General features: G+C 36.0%; 1 protein-coding gene across 2 annotated transcripts in view; it reads right to left on the bottom strand.

Annotated features, from left to right (window-relative positions):
• The window catches only part of LOC149544213 (putative methyltransferase PMT12), a 74,727-nt gene that overhangs the window by 37,198 nt on the left and 17,275 nt on the right, over nucleotides 1–20,254 (bottom strand). For both annotated transcript variants that reach the window (XM_089798727.1, XM_089798728.1), the window contains exons 2-3: nucleotides 12,108–12,257; nucleotides 11,688–11,958 (exon numbers count right to left, since the gene is read on the bottom strand). In XM_089798727.1, coding sequence (XP_089654853.1) covers nucleotides 11,688–11,958; nucleotides 12,108–12,257 — 421 coding nt within the window. The remainder of the gene's footprint in view (nucleotides 1–11,687; nucleotides 11,959–12,107; nucleotides 12,258–20,254) is intronic.

The raw sequence follows: 20,254 nt of genomic DNA, 5'->3' as shown, positions 1-20,254 counted from the left end.
TTGTCAAATTCAACCTCTGTGAAGCAATTCCACTGAAAGAACTCCAATTTACTTCTTAGGTTGTCTACAATTGTATCATTTTCAATCAATATTAACAATAACAAGGTCGGAACTGTGATAGAGATTCCTTGCTGAATATTTTTGACAACCTTCCTCAATTGAGCGGATTTCTCATTGAAATACTCAAACATCTCCTTTTGCATAATTATTCGGCTATACAAACAAATAAAATCATACACTTCTCCTTCCCTGATCATTCCACCATCAACCAACATCTGTTTGGAAGTCTTCATTAGTGAGATTACTTGATCCTAATAAATATACGCACCATCACCCAACTCATCTATGCATTGTATCTTAAAAAGGATGGTCAATGCCCCTTCATATATCTACACCAAGTCTTCAACAAATTTGTATGCCTCCCTCTAGGTGCTTTGAATCCAAGTTTCTGCATTTTGAAAAATCTGCCTGATTCTCTAAATACCTTCCACCAACTCGGTTGGAAGAACTCTAGGAGGAACAAGGGCTTGACTTTCTTTCCTCACATGGTGGAATAAACTATTAAGATATTCACACAGGGCCATGTTCTCACTTTGCAGTTTTTTATATTTATCTTCCATCTTCCTCATCTTTTTTTCAATGTTTGCACAAAATCGTCAAATTCTAATAACCCGCTCTTCAGAGGCATGTCCCAGATCACCTACGTCATGTTGTACTCATCTATAGTACTCTAATTCTTTAATTTATCAACTATAAGTAAATGAAATGTGAAGTTCGGGATCAATATTTACCTCTAATAAACTTTGCAAACCTTTTGGGCTTGCCTTTCCCTCTTGTTCAATTGACTCAATTCAAAATCTCTTGTAAATCAAATGTCAGGTCAAAATTCTTTCTTGTCACATTTTTGCAGCCTTTGCCTAAACCAGTCCAAGACGATGGCAAATTGATCATGGACTAACAATTACTCTTGTTCTAATATGACCCCATGGCTCTCTTAGGCAGCAGCCCCTTGTTCTCTATCTCTTCCTTGGACAAATTCTTGAAAAGAATTGATGTTTTTTTTCTCTGCCCAGCATTGGCTCATTCATCTCATCTTATTGTGGCATCCTTCCTCTACTCGTTTCTACCTCTTCCCTTGTGAAAGGGTTAATCTCCTACAATCTTGGAGTCTGACTAGGAGATGAGTTGTTCTTGATCTTTGGTTCTTTTGTTGGGGTTCTTCAAATGAGTATTGATAATACTTTTCGGCTACACCTCTCAAAAAATACTCTTTCATTTAACTTGTTGAGAACTCTCATAGAACTTCACCCTCTTTAATTCTCACTTCTAAGGGTTGTCTTGGTCTATTATCCTGGAATGGTTGATATCCCATCAACTCGTATGTTAAGCTTTTCTTAGACACTCTCAACTTATGATCTAATGCTAAACCCACCATTTTGTGAAATTCATAACTAATCAAATATTGAATCAATGTCTAGTGCTTCCTTCCTAAACCAATCATATGGCTTAAAGTCTTTTTTCTTTCCATGTCAAATCTAGACTAGATCAAATGATTCGAGATTTATATGATTTTGCACGCTCTAACCAGGCTCAATGGCAATTTGGAATACATTCTCCTTTTAATTTTATTAGCATCCACAACATTGACCCAAAATTCCTCAAGGTGCACCTTGTGTTGATATTTCAAACCCACAAAAAATATGATATTTTTATATCGATCATAATCCATTCCTACTAGAAAAGTGACAAACAATAGATATGTAGCTCCTTGATTTTTCGACTACATGTAAACAAGAACACATCTTAGCATCATCTACTATGTTGATTAGCAATTCAAGTCCCAACTTTGTATTCAGCTTCTAAATTTTGTCATAAACTATCAGTTGCATGGTGCCCTTTAGCAAGACCATCTTGTCAATTGGATACCTTGGGAGCTTATATGTTTATGAGGACCTGATACAATAAGAGGCTCTCTGCAACTCCCAACCGAGTCCACTACACGTAAATTTGGGATGGATGCAGCCACCTCCTCACTAGAACCATCATCACAACCTGTAGGTATCAACTCATCACCAACTGCCATAGTAGCGAGTTGAACTAAATCTACAACTAGTAAAGTTTGTACTCAGCTCAACTCCACAGCAACTTCCTCGAACTATACCTGTGACTCTTAAAGAGCCAACTGGGTGCTCTTCGTATCTTAGAAGTTGCCTCAAGCTCATGAGCGAGATCAACTCCCTCCTCTTCCTCACCCCACTCGAGAAGGTAAACCATGTTGGCTAATAACTATAAGTAATTATGTTTCATGATTCTCACAGCTTCTTGTAGTGAATGCATCTCTGTCAAGGAAAAGTCAATACCACTGTGCTCATTCGACATAGAAGCACCCCAATCAAATATAGCTAAAATATGATAGGCAACATAATAATGGTCTAGGGTTTTAGCAATCTGACTATCACTCACCTTCAACTACTTGGTCACTAGATGTCTCTGAATACCCTAGCTCCCATGTAAGCTCTCTGACCCACAATTTGCATTGTGAAATGGAATTGTATCATCGTTCACCTCATGACAAGTAGCATCATGTATGCCATCATCTACATGCACATCAACAATTGAGGTAGTACTACTGACCTCAACAAATGACTTATCTGAACTAGTAAAAGTTGTCACTACATTAATCTCCTCAAACCTATCATTAACAAATGAATCTTACGAACCATTTTCTATAATCTGATATGACAAATTAGACTCACTACAAAATAGGTCATCCTCATTGATAACTTCAATAGTCCACATTAGCAATATCAATATCTTTCCCTGTAAAATCTCTATCATCTCATGTTGGTGCAAGCATGACTCACTGCTGTCATGAAAATCAGAACCATTATGGCATGAATCTACATCATATAACTCATTTCTAACACCAAAATCCTAAGTATCAAAACTAGGGAGCTCCGTGCAACCATCACCTACACATGGAAAAGTTGTTATTTCCTACATAGGCTCATCATTATAATTATTGCCATAAAAATCAATGACTAGATCGTAAATGAAATGATAGATGTATCATAGACGTAATACTACAGACTGAATCAACGACATAAGATTTCTACATCGAATCAAGATTCCTACCGGTGCAGTGGTGCATTTGTGTAGAGCTATTAGAACTCATATTTTCCATGTAATTGTCAAAACTAACACACTTGTCATTTGAGTCAACTCATAAGGATACCAACAACATTCTCCACACTCACCCTATCATCAAAACCATCAATAGGCTCAAAAATAAGATTGTTGTTATGAAAATCAGACCTTGTATGACTAACATTTTCATTACTACCAATCGATGTAATGCTGCCATCAATGGTAGCTATCATGTCATCAGCATTTTCTTGGTTACTAGCTCCTGTCTCATGTAAATGTTGGGACTCGATGCAACTATACGCGAGCAAATTTGTCATAACCACATGCTCCCAAAAAGAGCCTCCAACATCACACATATAAGGATTACTAACTGCCTCATTGAGAAAAAGCCCACTACCTAATGATTGTTGGCTAATGAAGCTACACCTGTACAATCCTGCTAAATCTCTTCTTGTTTTCTCTATGAGATAGACTTTCTAAAAATGGAAGCCATATACCTTGTTGTATTGTCTATTGTTGACAGAATTGAAAGCAAAGCATTCCTCCTTTCCTGATTTTGTCTAAGCTTTTCCATTCTTTCCATCATGGCATTTGTTTGCTTCCTCAAAATAGCCATGCCATTCCTCCTTTCCTGATTTTGGCTAAGCTTTTCTATTCCTTCCATCATGGCATTTGTTTGCTTCCTCAGATTAGCCATGCTATGAAATTGGTTTCCATGTTTACTAGTCTTCTTTATTTATCCATAACTGAAAAAAATAGAGTGTTGATTACTCATCAACCCCACAAGCTGGCGGAAAACCACTGTAAGAACTCTCTCTAGGTCCTACCTTTGTCAAACTACTAACTGCTTTTTTTTATAAATAAGCATTTCCTTGAATTTTAAAAAAATGTTGTCAGGCAAGATAATAACTATGCATATAAAGGAAATTATGAACTAATTTCCGAGGAAACTATGAACTAATTTCAAAGAATTGAACCAAATGCTTTTACTATTGAGAGAAATCATATACAATGCATGAGGAAATTATTTATTAAATTCTGAAATTAAATTGCGACTAATTAGGAACCTGGCATCCAATCACACCACCTTGAGTTTGCTAAGTAAGATCTCTAAACCAAAGTAACAAGAATCGGAATCGGATCGGAATCGGCAAGGCCGAATCAAATCGTGAATCGGCCATGAATCGGAAAATTTAAAAAACCCTTGAATTTTAGTGAGTAACTTATTTCATAAACCCTTTATCGCTGATTCGATTCACTGATTCACAAAAAATCGTTTGGCTTGAATCGAATCGCCGAATCGCGTGAATCGCATGAATCGCCGTGATTCTTGGAACTATGGTCTAAACTATTTGCCAAACCCTCTAAACCTTGCCTGCTGCATGTAGATGATTGGCAATTGTCTATAATTTCAAACGCAGACCTCTAAGGGCTGCAATCTACATCCAAATCATCCTGAACACTTTGCTATTAAGTGCTTAAACAAAAAAACAACTTCCTCAAAAATTGATCACCACATAAGCTCAAATGATGGTTGTGAATTAAACTGCCTCCAGCACACTTCACTGGCTGACTAAACAGCAATTCAAAGTGCAAATGCTAATAAGAATTCTCAATTCTTGTTGACTGAAAAAAAAGATGAAACCCTCAATTCCACACCAAATCAGCAAATAATAACAAAATGCATCCATAATAGATTAAATGATATCTGAAACCCCCTTTAATATATTTAATTTCTCCTTTAATTTACTTTCATTTCATTTCTCATAAAGCAACTTTATGTTATAATTTCAAGTTGACAAATAAAATGTCACATTATTAAGTAAATTCCCCCATTACTCAAAAATTAACCTTTTCACCGATATACGGGTATCTCGACACACAAGATTCATGTTTCATGAGCCCCATGATTTAAAACTTTTCATCTTGATTCCAACAAGCTACAACACTAAGGTGCCCATTAAACAATTTCAATTGAAATTACAACCTTAGTAAATATAATTATATTATAACCAATAGTGTACCCAACTTGCAAAAATAGCCTAACAACACCGGATTCAAAAACATGATAACACAAGAGTGATCCCGACGATAAAAAATGTAATGTCCCCTCATAAGCTTCGAGCCAGATAGGGAGAACTATTAAGTGTTCTTTACCTCCTTTCTTTGCACTTAATAAGTTGATTTAAAATGCAATATCGCAATAAAGCAAATCTATAAGGAGACAAATCAATTAAGAAAGTTGAGGGAAATAAACAAGAGGCAGGTCGGATGATTCCCCATTTGGAGTGACACCTGGACATGTCCACATTGCCTATGAAGTACTAAAGTCAGCTACTATAACAAGCACTCCAAGTGCTCCAATTATACCAACAACGTGGTAGAAGGAATACAAACAATCAAGCAATACCCCCAGGAGTCTATTTGAATGGTGGGGAGACTGGAAACAATAGGGAGGAATGATTTTATGTTATTGCAAAGTTTCGACAAAGAATACTATAGGTATTCACCAGTAGTGTTGTTTTCAAGACTATGACAAATCCCCAAAATAGCCAAAATTTCAAATAGTTTCAGTATTGTTTTCGATGCAGTGGCTAGGATAACAAGAAGGATGGTGGGAAAAAATGCAGACATTCCAGCGGAGAGTTTTTTGGCAAGAAGTTGGAAGTTGGAAACCACCGAGTTTGAATGTTGGCACGACCTCTGTATACCAGAGCTTGGCCAAGTTAGCTTCTTCGGTGATACACATAGCCCCCAGGAAGGCGTTGGAACCCAATCAAGATAATAACCTTCTCGCTGTCGAGACGTGAAAACAAGGTTGGATACAAACTGTGCAAGTACTGACGGGAGTTGACTGCATATTCAATGGCAAGGAGAACCATGGTTTCTAAGGCTTGACAGCAAACCAAGGGATTGAGGGGGTAAATGGTGTTGAAAGGGAGTTATTACAAAGGGCAGTAACAGAGTTTTGTTGTATTCCTAGAACAATTTGCACGAAAATCGTGAAGCAGATATAACCTTGCACGAGGTGTCAACACAGAGCTTTAAAGATCCTTTTGCGGTGGGCAAGAATTGACAGGAGTTTGCAAGTGGGAAAGAAACAATCGAAACGAGCCGGTGAACTGTATCCACGAACAACTCCCTCACAATTAGACATAATTTCATCTATGAATGCCTCGACACACTAGTGCTAACAAAGCCTCGTGAATCCCTTTTTGCATTTCTAGAACTAGACAAGCCAGAGGCAAGGTAATGTGCATCCAGTTTGTGCTCACATTGTAATTGCTCTAGTTTGTGGAGATACATTTAATTATTGAAGAAATATCATACTGTTATTTGAATATGTGTTGAGTGCGTTGTTATAAATGTCAATATTTAAGAGGACTTCTTGTTGGCCTAGATTGTGTGTCATCTGTATAGACTTCAAAACCGTGGGTGAGAACTAGGTTGGGTGGGAAAAGAAATTTCAGCCAATAGCGTAGCCACTACAAAAGATGATGAATAATCCTAATTGGGTGACTTACTAAATATAGATGCTCCCTCCAAGAATCTTGAAGCCCAAACCAAAAGTCATATATAACATCTAAAAGCATCGCATAACTCCTCTAAATCATCTGAGCTCATTGGAATCATTTGTTGACTTATTATAAAGAGTAAGTCCTTCAACAGTGCCAAAACTCGCAACTGGCCACTAGAGAGTTGACTAACTACACAACAAGGTCCTCTAGTCACCAGTATCAACCTACAAGAACCCAATGATAGGTTAAATCCATTAACTCTGATGCAAATAAAAAATGGGGACATACATTTTTCCCTCCCTAAAATTGCTTGTCCCCAAGCAATCTCCACTGCAAGGAAACTCTACTGAACTGGAAATCCAAAGGAAAACTAGGAAATATCCCACATTGAAACACAACTATTGAAGCATCAAAATAACCAACACTGCATAGAAGTGACAACAATCTGTCTATCCAAACTCTGCGCTCTGAAATTGTGCATCAAACCAAATCTTGTACATAATAATCATAAATTAAACTGCAAATAAACCACACCATGTACATACTACAAAACTCCTTAGCAATTCCAAGCTAGAATCCTGATGCACATAAAGGATCCCAAAACACACTAGAAAAGTGTCTGATAAAGTATGTCAAGATCCCAAATCTTGAATCCATGTCAGCCAAGGTAAATAACCCACGACATCAATTGTGCCAACATGATTCTGACATAATCATGCTATAGAAAGTGAAACAATCCATTGGAACCCATCCAACCTGCAATGCTAACCATGTCTCCACCTGGATCCCAATATAGACGAGGCTCGCATGCATCCATCACAAGAAAAATAAGGATATCTGGCAACATCTAATAAACCAAACCTCCCCATACACTCTACCAATCCCACATGAGTGTGAAATTCAACAAAAAATGTAGGGAAAGGAACTCCCAAGGGTGTGTGTAGTATAACCAAGATACCCATCCTCTGCGAAACCACAATGGATGTCCTGACTCCACATGTAGCCTCTTGCTAAATTGCAACAACGCTATCCCCTAAAGATGGCGTAAACCCATACCATGAAGGATGGTATGATCCTGAAGCCTATCCACATCAATGCATAACCAAATCCTCAACATGTGGATCGAAAGAGAATGATGAGCACTCCTCACTATATAGTTACGGTAAAAAGCTCTGATCATTTTCAATGGTTCGTCACTAATAACTCGCAGATCAAAAGATAGCTCCAATATTTGACACCAAACAACTAGTTGGGTAGAATCTCTAGTAACCCTTTTTTGCAAACCCAACCACGGAATCTCTGTGAGGAAGCATCATAGTCAGTTTCTACCATCGCTCCCACTAAGCATTGGATTCCACAAGAACCTCGGACAAGAGTACCTACAATGACTCCAAATGGTCCCTACCACAACTCAAGACTCTCAAGCAAGTATTCTATTGCACATGTTGTCTATGCATTGTACCTAAAGTGGTACAAGTGAAGCGTAACAAAATTAAACCTATACAAGATGTTGAGGTGAAGGTAAAAGTCATGAATATCATTCATGTAATATACCCTTTTTGTAAGAGGATTGAAAAATAAACAATAATAATAAAAACTAAAACATAAAATAATAAATTAAATTTAAAATATAAAAGAATATAATTAAAATATAACCTATTTAAAGTTTCGTTAAGTTTAATGAATGGTAGAAGAAGACTTCATTTGAAAGGGGATACCCATACTATTTTAAGCTGAGCCTCCAACCTGAAGGGAGCAAGCAAAATAAGGAAAGATTAATGGAAGAAAAATGGAATGGGAAGAAAATTAGGAAGTGACTCTTTCAAAGGGTTGCAAAGATGAAGGGTTGTGACCATTTCAAAAGGTAGTAATTATGAAAGGTTGTGACTCTCTCAAAGGGTAGAAATGATGAAGGTTTATGACTCTTTTGACAAGGTAAGTAATCATGAAAGGTTGTGATCATTGCAAAGGGCAACGAGGTGAGACTCTCCCTACATTGGAAGATATAAAGAGAAGAAGGAGAATGTTTTGTTTGAGGTCATCCAAGGGAGATCAATTTGGGGAATAATATATTATAGTCGAAGACGACAATGAAAAGTGATAACTCAATTCTTATGAAAGATGGTGACACTTTCGCCAAGACAGTATAAAGGAGAATTCATTCCAAGTGTTGTAGGATTGCTTATCATATTCTTTCCATTATCCTCAAGATCCAAGATTGTCCCTATTTTTAAACTCAAAATCTTGCACCTCACAATCTTAACCCTTGCAAAGATTATTACAAAAAAGCTATTGCAATGAGATCTTTACTGTAAGCCCTAGTCCCCAAAAATAAATTAGTAGGGCCTATTTGATGGCATTCCAATAATCCTTACCTTCACCAACATTGGCATACCATGGAGAGAAACTTTTAACAAGATTTTCCATATCAACGAAATGGTGAGACCCTTGAAATGACATGGAAACAAGTGTTGAGGCAAAATGGACCACTCTCAAAGATTGACCTTAATTGGCAAGAATTTTTATGTTCCCACTTATCAAAGGTAACATAATTGCTTAATTGTTAGATTAAGCAGCTTCAACTTAGTAAATCCACATTACTATGAGAGATGCATTATTGTTAACCTTTGCAACTTGTGAGTTATTCAAGTTCCAAATGCAATCATGGAAGGAAGCAAATTCATAGAGCCAAAAATGAAGCAACAAGTTTTTTGTCTCCTAATAAATTTTCTTTACCAAATTTTCCTAAGGAATTCTTGTGAAAGATAATTGTCTAACTGAGGAGATCAATTTTCTTTATCTTTGTGAAAATAAAATGCCTCGAATATGGTTGTACAAGGATGATATCTCTTCTCTAAGGTGGCCTCTGAGTGTACGCCCAATATTATAAAGTCATTCAATTTATTATTATGTCCATATATCACACAAATACTCATGCTATCATTGCCAATGACTCTAGCATAGATTCAACCTCAAATGCAACTTTACAAAAGTTATAGGGCGAATTTGTTAAGCCAAAGAATAAAATGTTTCAAGTAGCCAATTTTGATTTTGGGTAAATGAGACAAGACACAAACAAAAGAAAATATTTCTCCAATCATCCTTGACAAACCTTAAATTTGCAGATTTGTCATCCAATTTAATAAAAAGAATTAGATTTCTGCAAATGCCTTTTGTATCCATTAGATATTTAGTTAATGATGCTTGCAAATAGAGACGTTAACTGTGTGGAATTAAAGTTTAATGTGAAACGTCAGTCACATCTCATATTTTGAGCATTTAGTTATCTTAATAATTAGTCAAACATCATTCCTAATAATATATCAATTGTCAGTTTCTCTTGCAATTGCCATCAGAAATGCCAAAAGCATGTATATGCATATTTCTAAAATTAGAGTGTGTTATATCCATTTTTTTAAATAGGATTTAATAGTAAACAATAATAATAAAATTAAATATAAAAGAACAAAAACATTTAAATTATTAATATAAAAGAATAAAATTTAAACTTAACTAAAATATGGTTAAGTCTACCAAATGGTCAGAAAAGCATGAGATGAAAAGTTGTGACTCCCTCAAATATGAGAGATAAAAGGGAGAAGAGAACTTCATTTGAAAGGAGAGAAAGAAGAAAGTAAAAGAAAAGGTATGAATTGGAAAAGAATTAATAGAAAAGAAGTGACTCCTACAAAAGGCAGTAGTTGTGAAAGGTTTGTGACCATTGCAAAGGGGTGGGCATCATCAAAAGGTGTGACTTACCCTTCACTGTGGAAGATACAAAGGGGACAAAGTTTCATTCAAGGAGTGACCAAGGGAGATAAATTTGGGGAATAATATATAATTTTCGAAGGCAACAATGAAACATGGTGACTGAAATCTTACAAAAGGTGGTCATCTTTCATCAATATAGTACGAAGGAGAAATCATTCCAAGCATTCAACAATCACTTATCTATCATCAATCACCAATATATCAAATCAGCACTTATTCAATCATCTCTTGTCACTCCATGAATTCCACATTCATTCAATCATGATTACTATTATATCTAATCATCGAATCAAAGGAACTCATTCAATCGTCCATCAAAACGGCAACCAATTCTTACAAAAATTCAATCAATCTATATTGATCATTCAAATACAGATCTAGGAAAACAAGAAATGAGGACTTGGATTGAGTTATACAGTCTTCTGCATTGTACCAGTAATTTGGTATGAATGATTATTAGTATATGCAATCTAAGGATAATTAACATGGATATTATTATGTGATCTTTTATATGTAGAATACAGGCAATAATATGTAATACTTCATACGATTTCTGTAATCAATCATGGCAGGGATAATAGGAGAATACAAGGAGGTGAAACTGTTATAGGTCCTCTTTTAAGCACACCACCTCATGGTAGTGAGGGAAACTCCCATGACACCAAGGTGCCAAGGCGGTGCAAGGAGTGCCCTGCCCTTGGGCTTAGAAGGGATGGACATTCCACAAACCCTACTGTAGTAACCCCAAACCCTTACCATAATTGACCATTAAGTTAATGAACTCTGATTATAAGGAAGATAAGGGTAACAATGGAAGAGGGGAACACCGAAGGGATATCTCAATAGGTACACCCCCTCATATGAATGACAAAGGGCCACATGGTAGCCAAGAGAAATGATATCGACTCTTGGGCCTGCGGTAGAGGGTCATTTAAGGCACCCAGATATGCTCCTTATCCTAGCTCTCCTTCTATGGTTGAACTCCATCAATAAATCAGATGTATCTTATGATTAAATTAATGTTCCTAACCCTTGAGGTCTATCCTTTTAATGTCTCCAATAAAGAAGATTTAATTGAAGTATTGTGTTTGAACGATTTCCTAACATGTTGCAGGATCTCAACCAAGTATATGATGTTACTATTTCTATTCACCTTCTTGTTCTACTTGGAATTTCTGACCTAGGGCAAAAACTAAGGCATTTGTAAAAGGGAACATTACAGAACAGAATAAAGGAGCAATGATAACATACCATCACGAGTCCAATTGATTCGACAGCGAGAGCAGTGAATCACATCAAAAGCCTGACTTGGATACAGAAGGCGGTGTGTTGCAAATGCTGCTACCATAGCTGGAACACCTCGCTCAAGAGCAAATTGGATCTGATTTTCATGAACATCCTTGGGAGCTATGGAAAGGGTCAACACATTTCGAGAAAGAAGGGCGGCTCCAAAGCTTGCTACACCACATCCTACATCCAAAGCAACCCTGGTATGAACACCAAAAGCCAGATCAGGAACCATCTGCAAGGACAGATAACAAAACAAAACTACTCAGGACTCACTAAAGAGAGATGATTTACAATTTACCTAATACAACCAGAAATGCTTTGAAACTGAAAAGCAATATGTTTAACTGAGGGAATTTCAAGAAGAAGAAAAATCCTAAGAACCTGAGCCATCTGATCTATGTAACTATCTGCTCCATGTATGAATTGTGTTCCACCTCCAGGGAAAGTAAATTTATCTCCACGCAATTCAATCCAATTTTGGCCACCTTTATCTTCCACCAGTCTTGTATGCGGGACATTGCTATACCAGACCTGAAAATGTATGTTGTAAACAAACAAAAGATGCAGCATTTATCAGTGAACCAAGTACAGGTAAACTAAAAGATAAATTGTGATCTTACTTTAGGTAAGGCTCCATCATCACAGATCTCATTTACACAAACATACAGTTGAAGCAGTTTAGCAAATAAACTTGACAGATTATAGTTCTCATGACCCATGTACATCTGGGTGGCATATATAAAGGTACTCGAGCAAACCACTATGTAACCATGGTTGAATGCCACACTACATAAGTAGCCATTAAAGATGAGTCTAAGATATTGGTATCGAAAAATCCCCAATAATCAGATGATTGATATTTGATTTGATGGATTACAAATACAACTGTTTACTGGTGTCCATACAGTGATTCCATATAGATGTGGACTGTTGTTGTCTATGTTAGCATTAGATGATGATCAGTAAGAATTTTTGTCCTTTATAACAAAACAAATTAGCATGTAGGACCTATCACAGTGGTGGGTTGAAATATCAAACATGCTTCGACTTTAAATTCATTGCAATGTACACCAGTGGAGTTGTTTTCTTTTTTCTTTATCTTTGGAAACAGTGCCAAGACAGTCCTTACTTGGTATGCATGAATTAAGCCTTGACATTAAAATTGTATGTGTGTGTGTGTGCGGGGGGCGGGCATCCTTCCATGGTTATCATACAGTTGCATATTTGTGATCTTCTGATTCATTTCAAGTCATAAGAACTATATACTAAATACTCTAACTTTTAAGCCTTCTGACATGAATGCTATAATGTCAGCTACAATATCATGTGTTCCTTCATTGTCCCTCAGAAATAATATTTCAGCTGGTATTCCTAACCAAAAGGACGAATCAGTCAATAATTTTTATAGTTATATTAAACATTTTTCTTGCAAACAGGATCAGAGATCCACAACATATTGTTCTAAGCTCTTGGTGTTTCTAGATAACCAGCTTGTCTAAGAATCATAGTCACAACAGAAAAGAAAAATAAAGAGAAGATTTTACTGACTCTTTGTTTCCAACTGAAGATAAATTGCATCAAAAGTGAAAAACTTTACTGGAATTGGTTTCTGGCCAACATGTTGTCATGCTCTCCTCATTGGTTGGGTTGACCAGTTTAAGCACCCTCGTATTTAATAAATAGATAAAGAAAGAAAATTTTGAACAATTAAAAAAAATTTGAGAAATCAGATTTACAGAGTCCATAATGATTATTAAGCTAGAACTTCTGGATTACAATGTGTATGATTTATTTGTATCAACATTTTGGAACAAATTCCTTGATCCATCATTAGGATAACAAAGAAAGTAGGAAGATTGCAGACAAAAAAAGAGATATAAAGGAAAGGAGGGTTAGTCAAGAAAGCACAAAAAACAAGTAAAGAAATAAAAAACTGATAAAAACGAAAAAAAGTCAAAGGAAATAGAAGATATTAACTATAAAGCAGATCATATCATAAAACGAATGCCACTAAGAAAAATAAAACAAAAAAAACAAAAAAGAATAGAGAAAGAAAATAAATAAAAACAATACATAAATTATTATAAATTAATTAATTTCATATGCATACGTATATGTCTATATGAATAAAAATAAATATAAAGAAAATATAAATATGTATAGACACCCACACACACACAAAAACATGAATACATCTACACAAACATGAATGAATATATGCATGCATGTGTATATAAACGTAAAAAAGTGTATATATTGATTGTTAAATCTCCAGAACCTTCAGCCAAATGAAATACTCTTTCTTCTCCAAACCTAAGTCATTTGGCTCCCTTACTCCTCCCCCTGCCACCCTCCCTTTCATTGGAGGCATCTCCAATAAAATATCCAAAATCCTCCTTAATAAAAGGCATTTTATTGCACCTCTAAACCTTTCTTAACCTTACAAATGTTAAAGATTGTAGCTGCGATAGAGATCTTTATCGTGACCGTTAAGGTCATTTTGAGCTGAAGAAGATTTTTATGATAATATTTGAAATAATATTATATCAAGAGACAATATCATGCGAATAGACTTGTTTTTAGAAATTGAAGAGATCTCCAGTAGTGTTATGAAGAGTTTCATGATTCTTTATATAAATGACATCAAGTGGAAAGCATTGTACTTGAACATTTTTATTATCAATAAACGTGATATTTTCATAGTGTGGCTGGGTTTTTCCCTTCAAGTGGAAAGGCTTTCCAAAGATAATCTCATGTCTTTTGTGCACTTTTATACTACCTTTATTGTTATTTATCCTTATTTTCTGGACAAAATATTAACATGGTATCATAGCCAGATTGGATATCAGCATTTAAGGAAATCTCTTTTTCATTTGTTCTTGTATCTGTGTTCTAGGCTATCTATAAGTGTTGAAAATGAATAGCCGTGGTGGAGATCTTTCCAGAATTCTGAGTATCTCTGCATTCTTCTTGGTGTTATCTTCTTAAGATCCATATATCATCTTGCCAATGTGCTCTTCTCTATCTCTGCAAATATAAATGATAATCATTACACTTCCATCAGCTGAGTGTGGTGAGATCCGAAACTCTGATCTAGACATTTTGCAGTTGCAGGGCAGCAACAATTAGTAGGAGGCATGTATGGATTTAAAGCGCAAACATTTAATATTCATGGAGGGCATTTGGAGGCTGTTATACATGAGTATCGTTCAGGCCTCTTTACAGCGGCAGATTGCAACAACTTATGCCAATGTGAGATTCTCCACAACATCCAAATGCATCTCCCTGCCACAGACTATGGCCCCTACTTGCAGAATGATTACTTTAGTTCTCCTTATGCCGTGTGAATATGTTTCTCCCCTTTATGATGTGGCAGTGTTATCTCTTCTTATGCCGACAACATTCCTTCTACCACACCATTAAGGATTATCTCCTTGGTAACGACAATGGTTGTAATGCTCTTGCACCCGAGATTTTTCAGAGTAGCATATTGCATGGTGAAAATTCTTTAAGAACACTGTTCGCACTAGTTGCATTTGTGACTAAAGTGTTGAGGACGATACCTTAATAGACAATAGAGTTAGCATATGGATATTTTTAGTAGAGAAGAAGACGGCAATGTCTATTACATCCCATATTTTGTTTGAATTTAAAATGTTCTATATAGCCATCGAGATTTCATGTGAACTCAGAAATGGTTGATTAAATTGGTTATTCATTATGATTTCATGTAAACTGGAAATGATTGGTTAAAATTATTATTTGTTATGATTACATTAACTGCATTTGAATGATTTGGAAATGTGCTTTCACCATGTTATTTTCCCTTGCAGGTGCACAACAAAGGTGGGAAAGCATTTACAGAGAGGGAATAAGGCATGAGCACAAACCTGCCACCAAGTTTGTCAAGTATTCGTCTAAACTGCATTGGCCAAGGTAAAACAAACTAGGGATGACTAAATAATGCCAAGTGTCCACTATGAGCTAATTAGGTCATCTAAATTATAAACATGTAAATGAAAAAAGAGATGAGATTAATACCCTAAATTGGATACTAGATGTTCTGCATTTCCTGTTGTCGGATGTATTATATAGTTAATACCCAGAGTATTTATGTATTCCTGTACATATAAGATATACATATTGTTGTGAGGTTTTCACACAATAGCCCCAAAAATTTTGGGGACCCCCTTTTTCGGTTGCCTTAGCAAATTTGGAATGATCCAGAGGTTTTCGCTTTGGCATTTTACACCTTGGACGCCTTCGGGCCAAGAGGGATGTGATTTGATTTGTTTTTCACCCGATGCTAACTTGATTTTCCGAAGCATTTAATTTTATCCTTAGGCCAAATAGGTTTCAAAAACAATGTTTTTCAATGGTTAGAACGATATCTGGCAAGATAAAATTACAAATTTTGGACTTAGAAATTTTTTTAAAAAATTCAATATAATTGTATAAGCTTGAGCATTTTCAAAATAAATTTTGGATTTAGTTGTTTTGGAAAATCTTGAATTTTTTTGATGAAAGGAAAATTTTAATAACAAAATTGCAAGGTTGCATGGGTACGTGGGTACGGGAACGGGAACGGGTACGGGAGCGGGTACGGGTACGCATATTTTTCAAAATAGGGGACGGGGGTACGTGTGTAAGCCTAATTTTTTCTATATAATTAATATTTTATAGAAAATATAAAAATCAAAATATCTGTCATGAGTCATGACATTGAGCATTCAAAACAAGAAATTTGAAAATATAAGCCATAAGTCAAATATATATATATATGCTATTGCTGAATGTTTAAAGTATTTTTCATAATTGGGGATGGAGGTACTTGGGTATGTCAAACTTAAAAATTACACTTTTATATTTATAAAAAATCTGATTTTATGAGTCATGACGATGGTTTTTCAAAACAAGAAAAGTGATAAAGTTTGCAAATGTAATGTACTGTTTTCAGTTTCAGATTTGCTATATGTTTGAAATAATAATACATAATAAATGCTTAGATGCATAACAAAGAAGGCAGACTTTAAACATGAACAAGAAGATCCTAAACCCTATGACAATGACATATTGCAAATGATAAACTTTTAACTTGAACAGTGATAAAGTTTATTGTTAATGAGTATCAAAGTTTCAAAATGATTTGGTATTGAATTAAGTTTGATAAACAACAAGCTAATACAAAAACAAAAAACCAAAAAAAAAAATCAGAATCTTAATCAAGGTCCTTAGCTATGATGCTCTCCACCGAGTACCCGGTACGTGGGATACGTGTACCCGGTACTTGGGTACGTGGGTACGAGTACCAGGGGTGTGGGTACGAGTACCCATGCAACCTTGCAAAATTGTAATTGGAGTTTGAATTTCGATTTTCGGGAAAAGGATTTATTTTGTTAAAAAAAATTGAAATTGGATTAAATTGCAAAATCTCATTAATTTGGTTGAAATTTTGCCTAGAGGATTTCTAAAATGTTAAAGGAAATTGGTAATTTGGAATTGAATCGATTTTAGCTTGCTAGATTTGATTTTAATGATATTCTAATTGTCAAAGCGTTGTTAAATGAAAATTTTGGCATCTCCTAGGCTTTCCTTGTTTCTATTTTGCAATTTATGATTAAAACTGACAATTAAATGGGCCAATTTCACTATGGGCTAAGTAAATTTAATGTTGCATTTAAATCTGGGCCACTAATTAAGGGACTAAGTTAATTTTGTTTTCCCTCCAGGCAGGTTGGCCCACTTGGAGAAGTAAAAAGTTTGGTATAAGAGGGGCTTCCCCTCCTCTTATTTTCTCATTCCTTTTTCCTCCTCCTTGGATGGCAATTTTTTTCAAAGGGTAAGCAAATTGCAGGCTTGAGTGATTTTTGGGACAGATTTTTTCATTTCTTGGCGGCATTTTTCTCCTTATTTGGGCGAATTTCTACTCTAGAGCGTCTTTTTTAGCAGATCTAATTTTTTCCAGCTTGGGCGATTTTTGTTGAGTCTAATTTCTCCATCCTTAGCAGCAATTTTCTCCTTCCAGAATTTGGCAATTTTATTTGAAGAGGCTATATGATTTAAGGTCTGATTTTTAGCAAATGTGGACAATTTCAAGGGAGTCGAAGTTTTGATTTTTGCTAGGGCATCATTATTTGCAAGGAGGATTGAAATTTCCGAGATCTGATCCAAACTTGAAGAGGGCCCAGTTATTGGTAAAGGCAAATTTAAGGTAAAATTCTATTCATTTTTAGAGGTGAAAATTAGTTTTAAAGGTGGATTCTATTCCTTGTTCTTGCTTGGTTTGTTTCCCTTATTTTCTTCTTGCACTCATCATCCACCACTTCATCATTCCATTGATAGGTAGATTTCATGATAGGACATTTGGAGAGGCAAAAATAAGCTAGACCACCCTAGGATTGAAGTTGGGAGATATAAGTGTAGTCCATCCTAAGGTAATGAAGAGGCAGAAATAAATGGTAGTCCCACCCCTAGGATTGAAGTTTGAAAATTGATAAGTGTAGAGATAGACCTTGGAGAGGCAGAAATAAGCTAGATTACATCGATAGAAAGAAGGTTGAAAATTAATAAGCGTAGTACATATCATTTAGAACAAAAGGGCAGAAATAAGTGTTTAGGATGGAAGATGTTAGTGTAAAAAAGAACCAAAAAGGAACGAATACCAAAAAAGACAAGGAAGACATACCTAAGGCCACCTACTTCTTAAAAGTGAGGAGAATAAGTGGTACCAATATCGGCACAGTGAACATAGAACAATTGAAGAACAGATTTAAGGAAGGACAATCCCCCATGGCAAAGATCTACAAGAGTGGAATTGTCCATGCGACGGCTTTTCCTCCTACCTTGCCTTGTCCAAAATTGGTAATGGAATGTGCATTCCAATTCGATATTGTTACTAAGTCCATCATTTTTGATGAAGGGAAGAGAGTGTTGGCTAACATCAGTGGACAAGTGGTTGAAGCAGTATTCAATATTCTCCAACATAAAGGCATGACAGTGGTAATGATGGATCGGGCGGCCAAGTTATTTCAGAATAATCAGGAGGCTTATCTCATTCATCTCAAGCAGAATCAGTTACATGAAAGCAAGAAGGCAGTCACCAAGTTGTCAAAGCTCACCAAGTCAAATTTCAAGCCGGAGTATGGTGACCTTATTGTGCTTCTCAATCGGATCATGGGCATGGCTCAAGGTATGCAATTCAAGAACTGGATGTATTACTTTATTGATGAAATTGAAAATGGAAAGAGAAGATTTGATTGGGCTAGAATTATAAATGAAAATTTAGAGTTGCAACTTAGGATAGTGCAAAATCAAAAGCAATTCTATATGGGATCCTATCTTTTCTATCTGATTGTGAGATTATATGAAAATCCTGGATTTAAGGCCTTAGGAGTGATTGGCAATGAGCTCGGGCAATGTTTGGTGTATAAGTGTTATCCACAGCTTCATTTGCACAACACCAAAGATTATAAGATGTTTTATGACCCCTTTGCCATGAAGATGGTAAGGATATTACAAGGGACACCTGCTAAGAGGCTCTCATTGGAAGCGAAAGCAAAAGTTAAGAGGCTCTCATTGGAAGCGGAAGCAAAAGTTAAGAGGTATGGGAGTTGGTTCATCCAATTTCCACAATTCACATATATTAGTATAGTAGGAAGTACAGCTTGTCCCAAGAGACTTCCAAGGTACCCACCCGACAAGATATTTCTTATGGAGTTGGCTAGGCAACTTGAGCATTATGACAAGATGATGAAACTTAAAGGTGAGACAAGGATTACCTTCTCATTTGGAATAGTCAATGATACTTGCCCCAATCCTGTCACCTTTGCAACTGTGGAGAAAGAATTAGAGCGATATCATCTAGGATGGTATAGACCAAGACAAGGATTCGATCCTAATGTTCTTATCAAGACAGCTCACGAAAATACATTCAAACATATTCCTACTATAAAAGATTTCTAGGCTAATGCACGAGATGACTTTCATGTGATAAAGCTAGCTTTCTCAAGATTGTCAATGAGCATGATAAGGGCAATCAAATGGAGACACCTTGATATTCCCGATCAGCTGGAAGATGAAAATATGCTAAGGGAAGATTATGATACAGTTGATGGAACAGAATTGGGTCCAGTGGATTGGGATGATCATCAGGATCCTTCCTTAGAGGCAGTTACAAGGACAGTTGATCTACGCACCGAGTCATGGTATAATGGGAAGTTAAGGCAATTACAAAGTCAAAAGGTACACATTACTTATGAGAAGATGAAACCAGAGGAAGGTCTAGCAGAGTCAGTCGGATAGAAAGGTGAAGGCAGTAGCCAGCAACAAAGAGTAGTTAAGAGCAAGATGAGAAGTTTGGAGGTTAAGAAAAGTAAGGAACATCAAGAGCCTCCAGCAAAGAGATGGAATGCAGCACCATCAAGGGAGAGCATAATTGAGGCTAGAGGCCAAAAGGATAATACAAGTGGATAAGGGGTCGCGGTAGAGGTGAGTTCTGATTCAGAATCAAGCGGTTACAGCAATAGTAC

The sequence above is a fragment of the Cupressus sempervirens genome, chromosome 8, assembly GCF_028749045.1.
Source record: "Cupressus sempervirens isolate cs-2001-9-10 chromosome 8, ASM2874904v1, whole genome shotgun sequence".
Taxonomy (NCBI): Eukaryota; Viridiplantae; Streptophyta; class Pinopsida; order Cupressales; family Cupressaceae; genus Cupressus; species Cupressus sempervirens.
The sequence above is the reverse complement of the archived record's forward strand: the minus strand, read 5'-3'. Positions and strand labels throughout refer to the sequence as shown.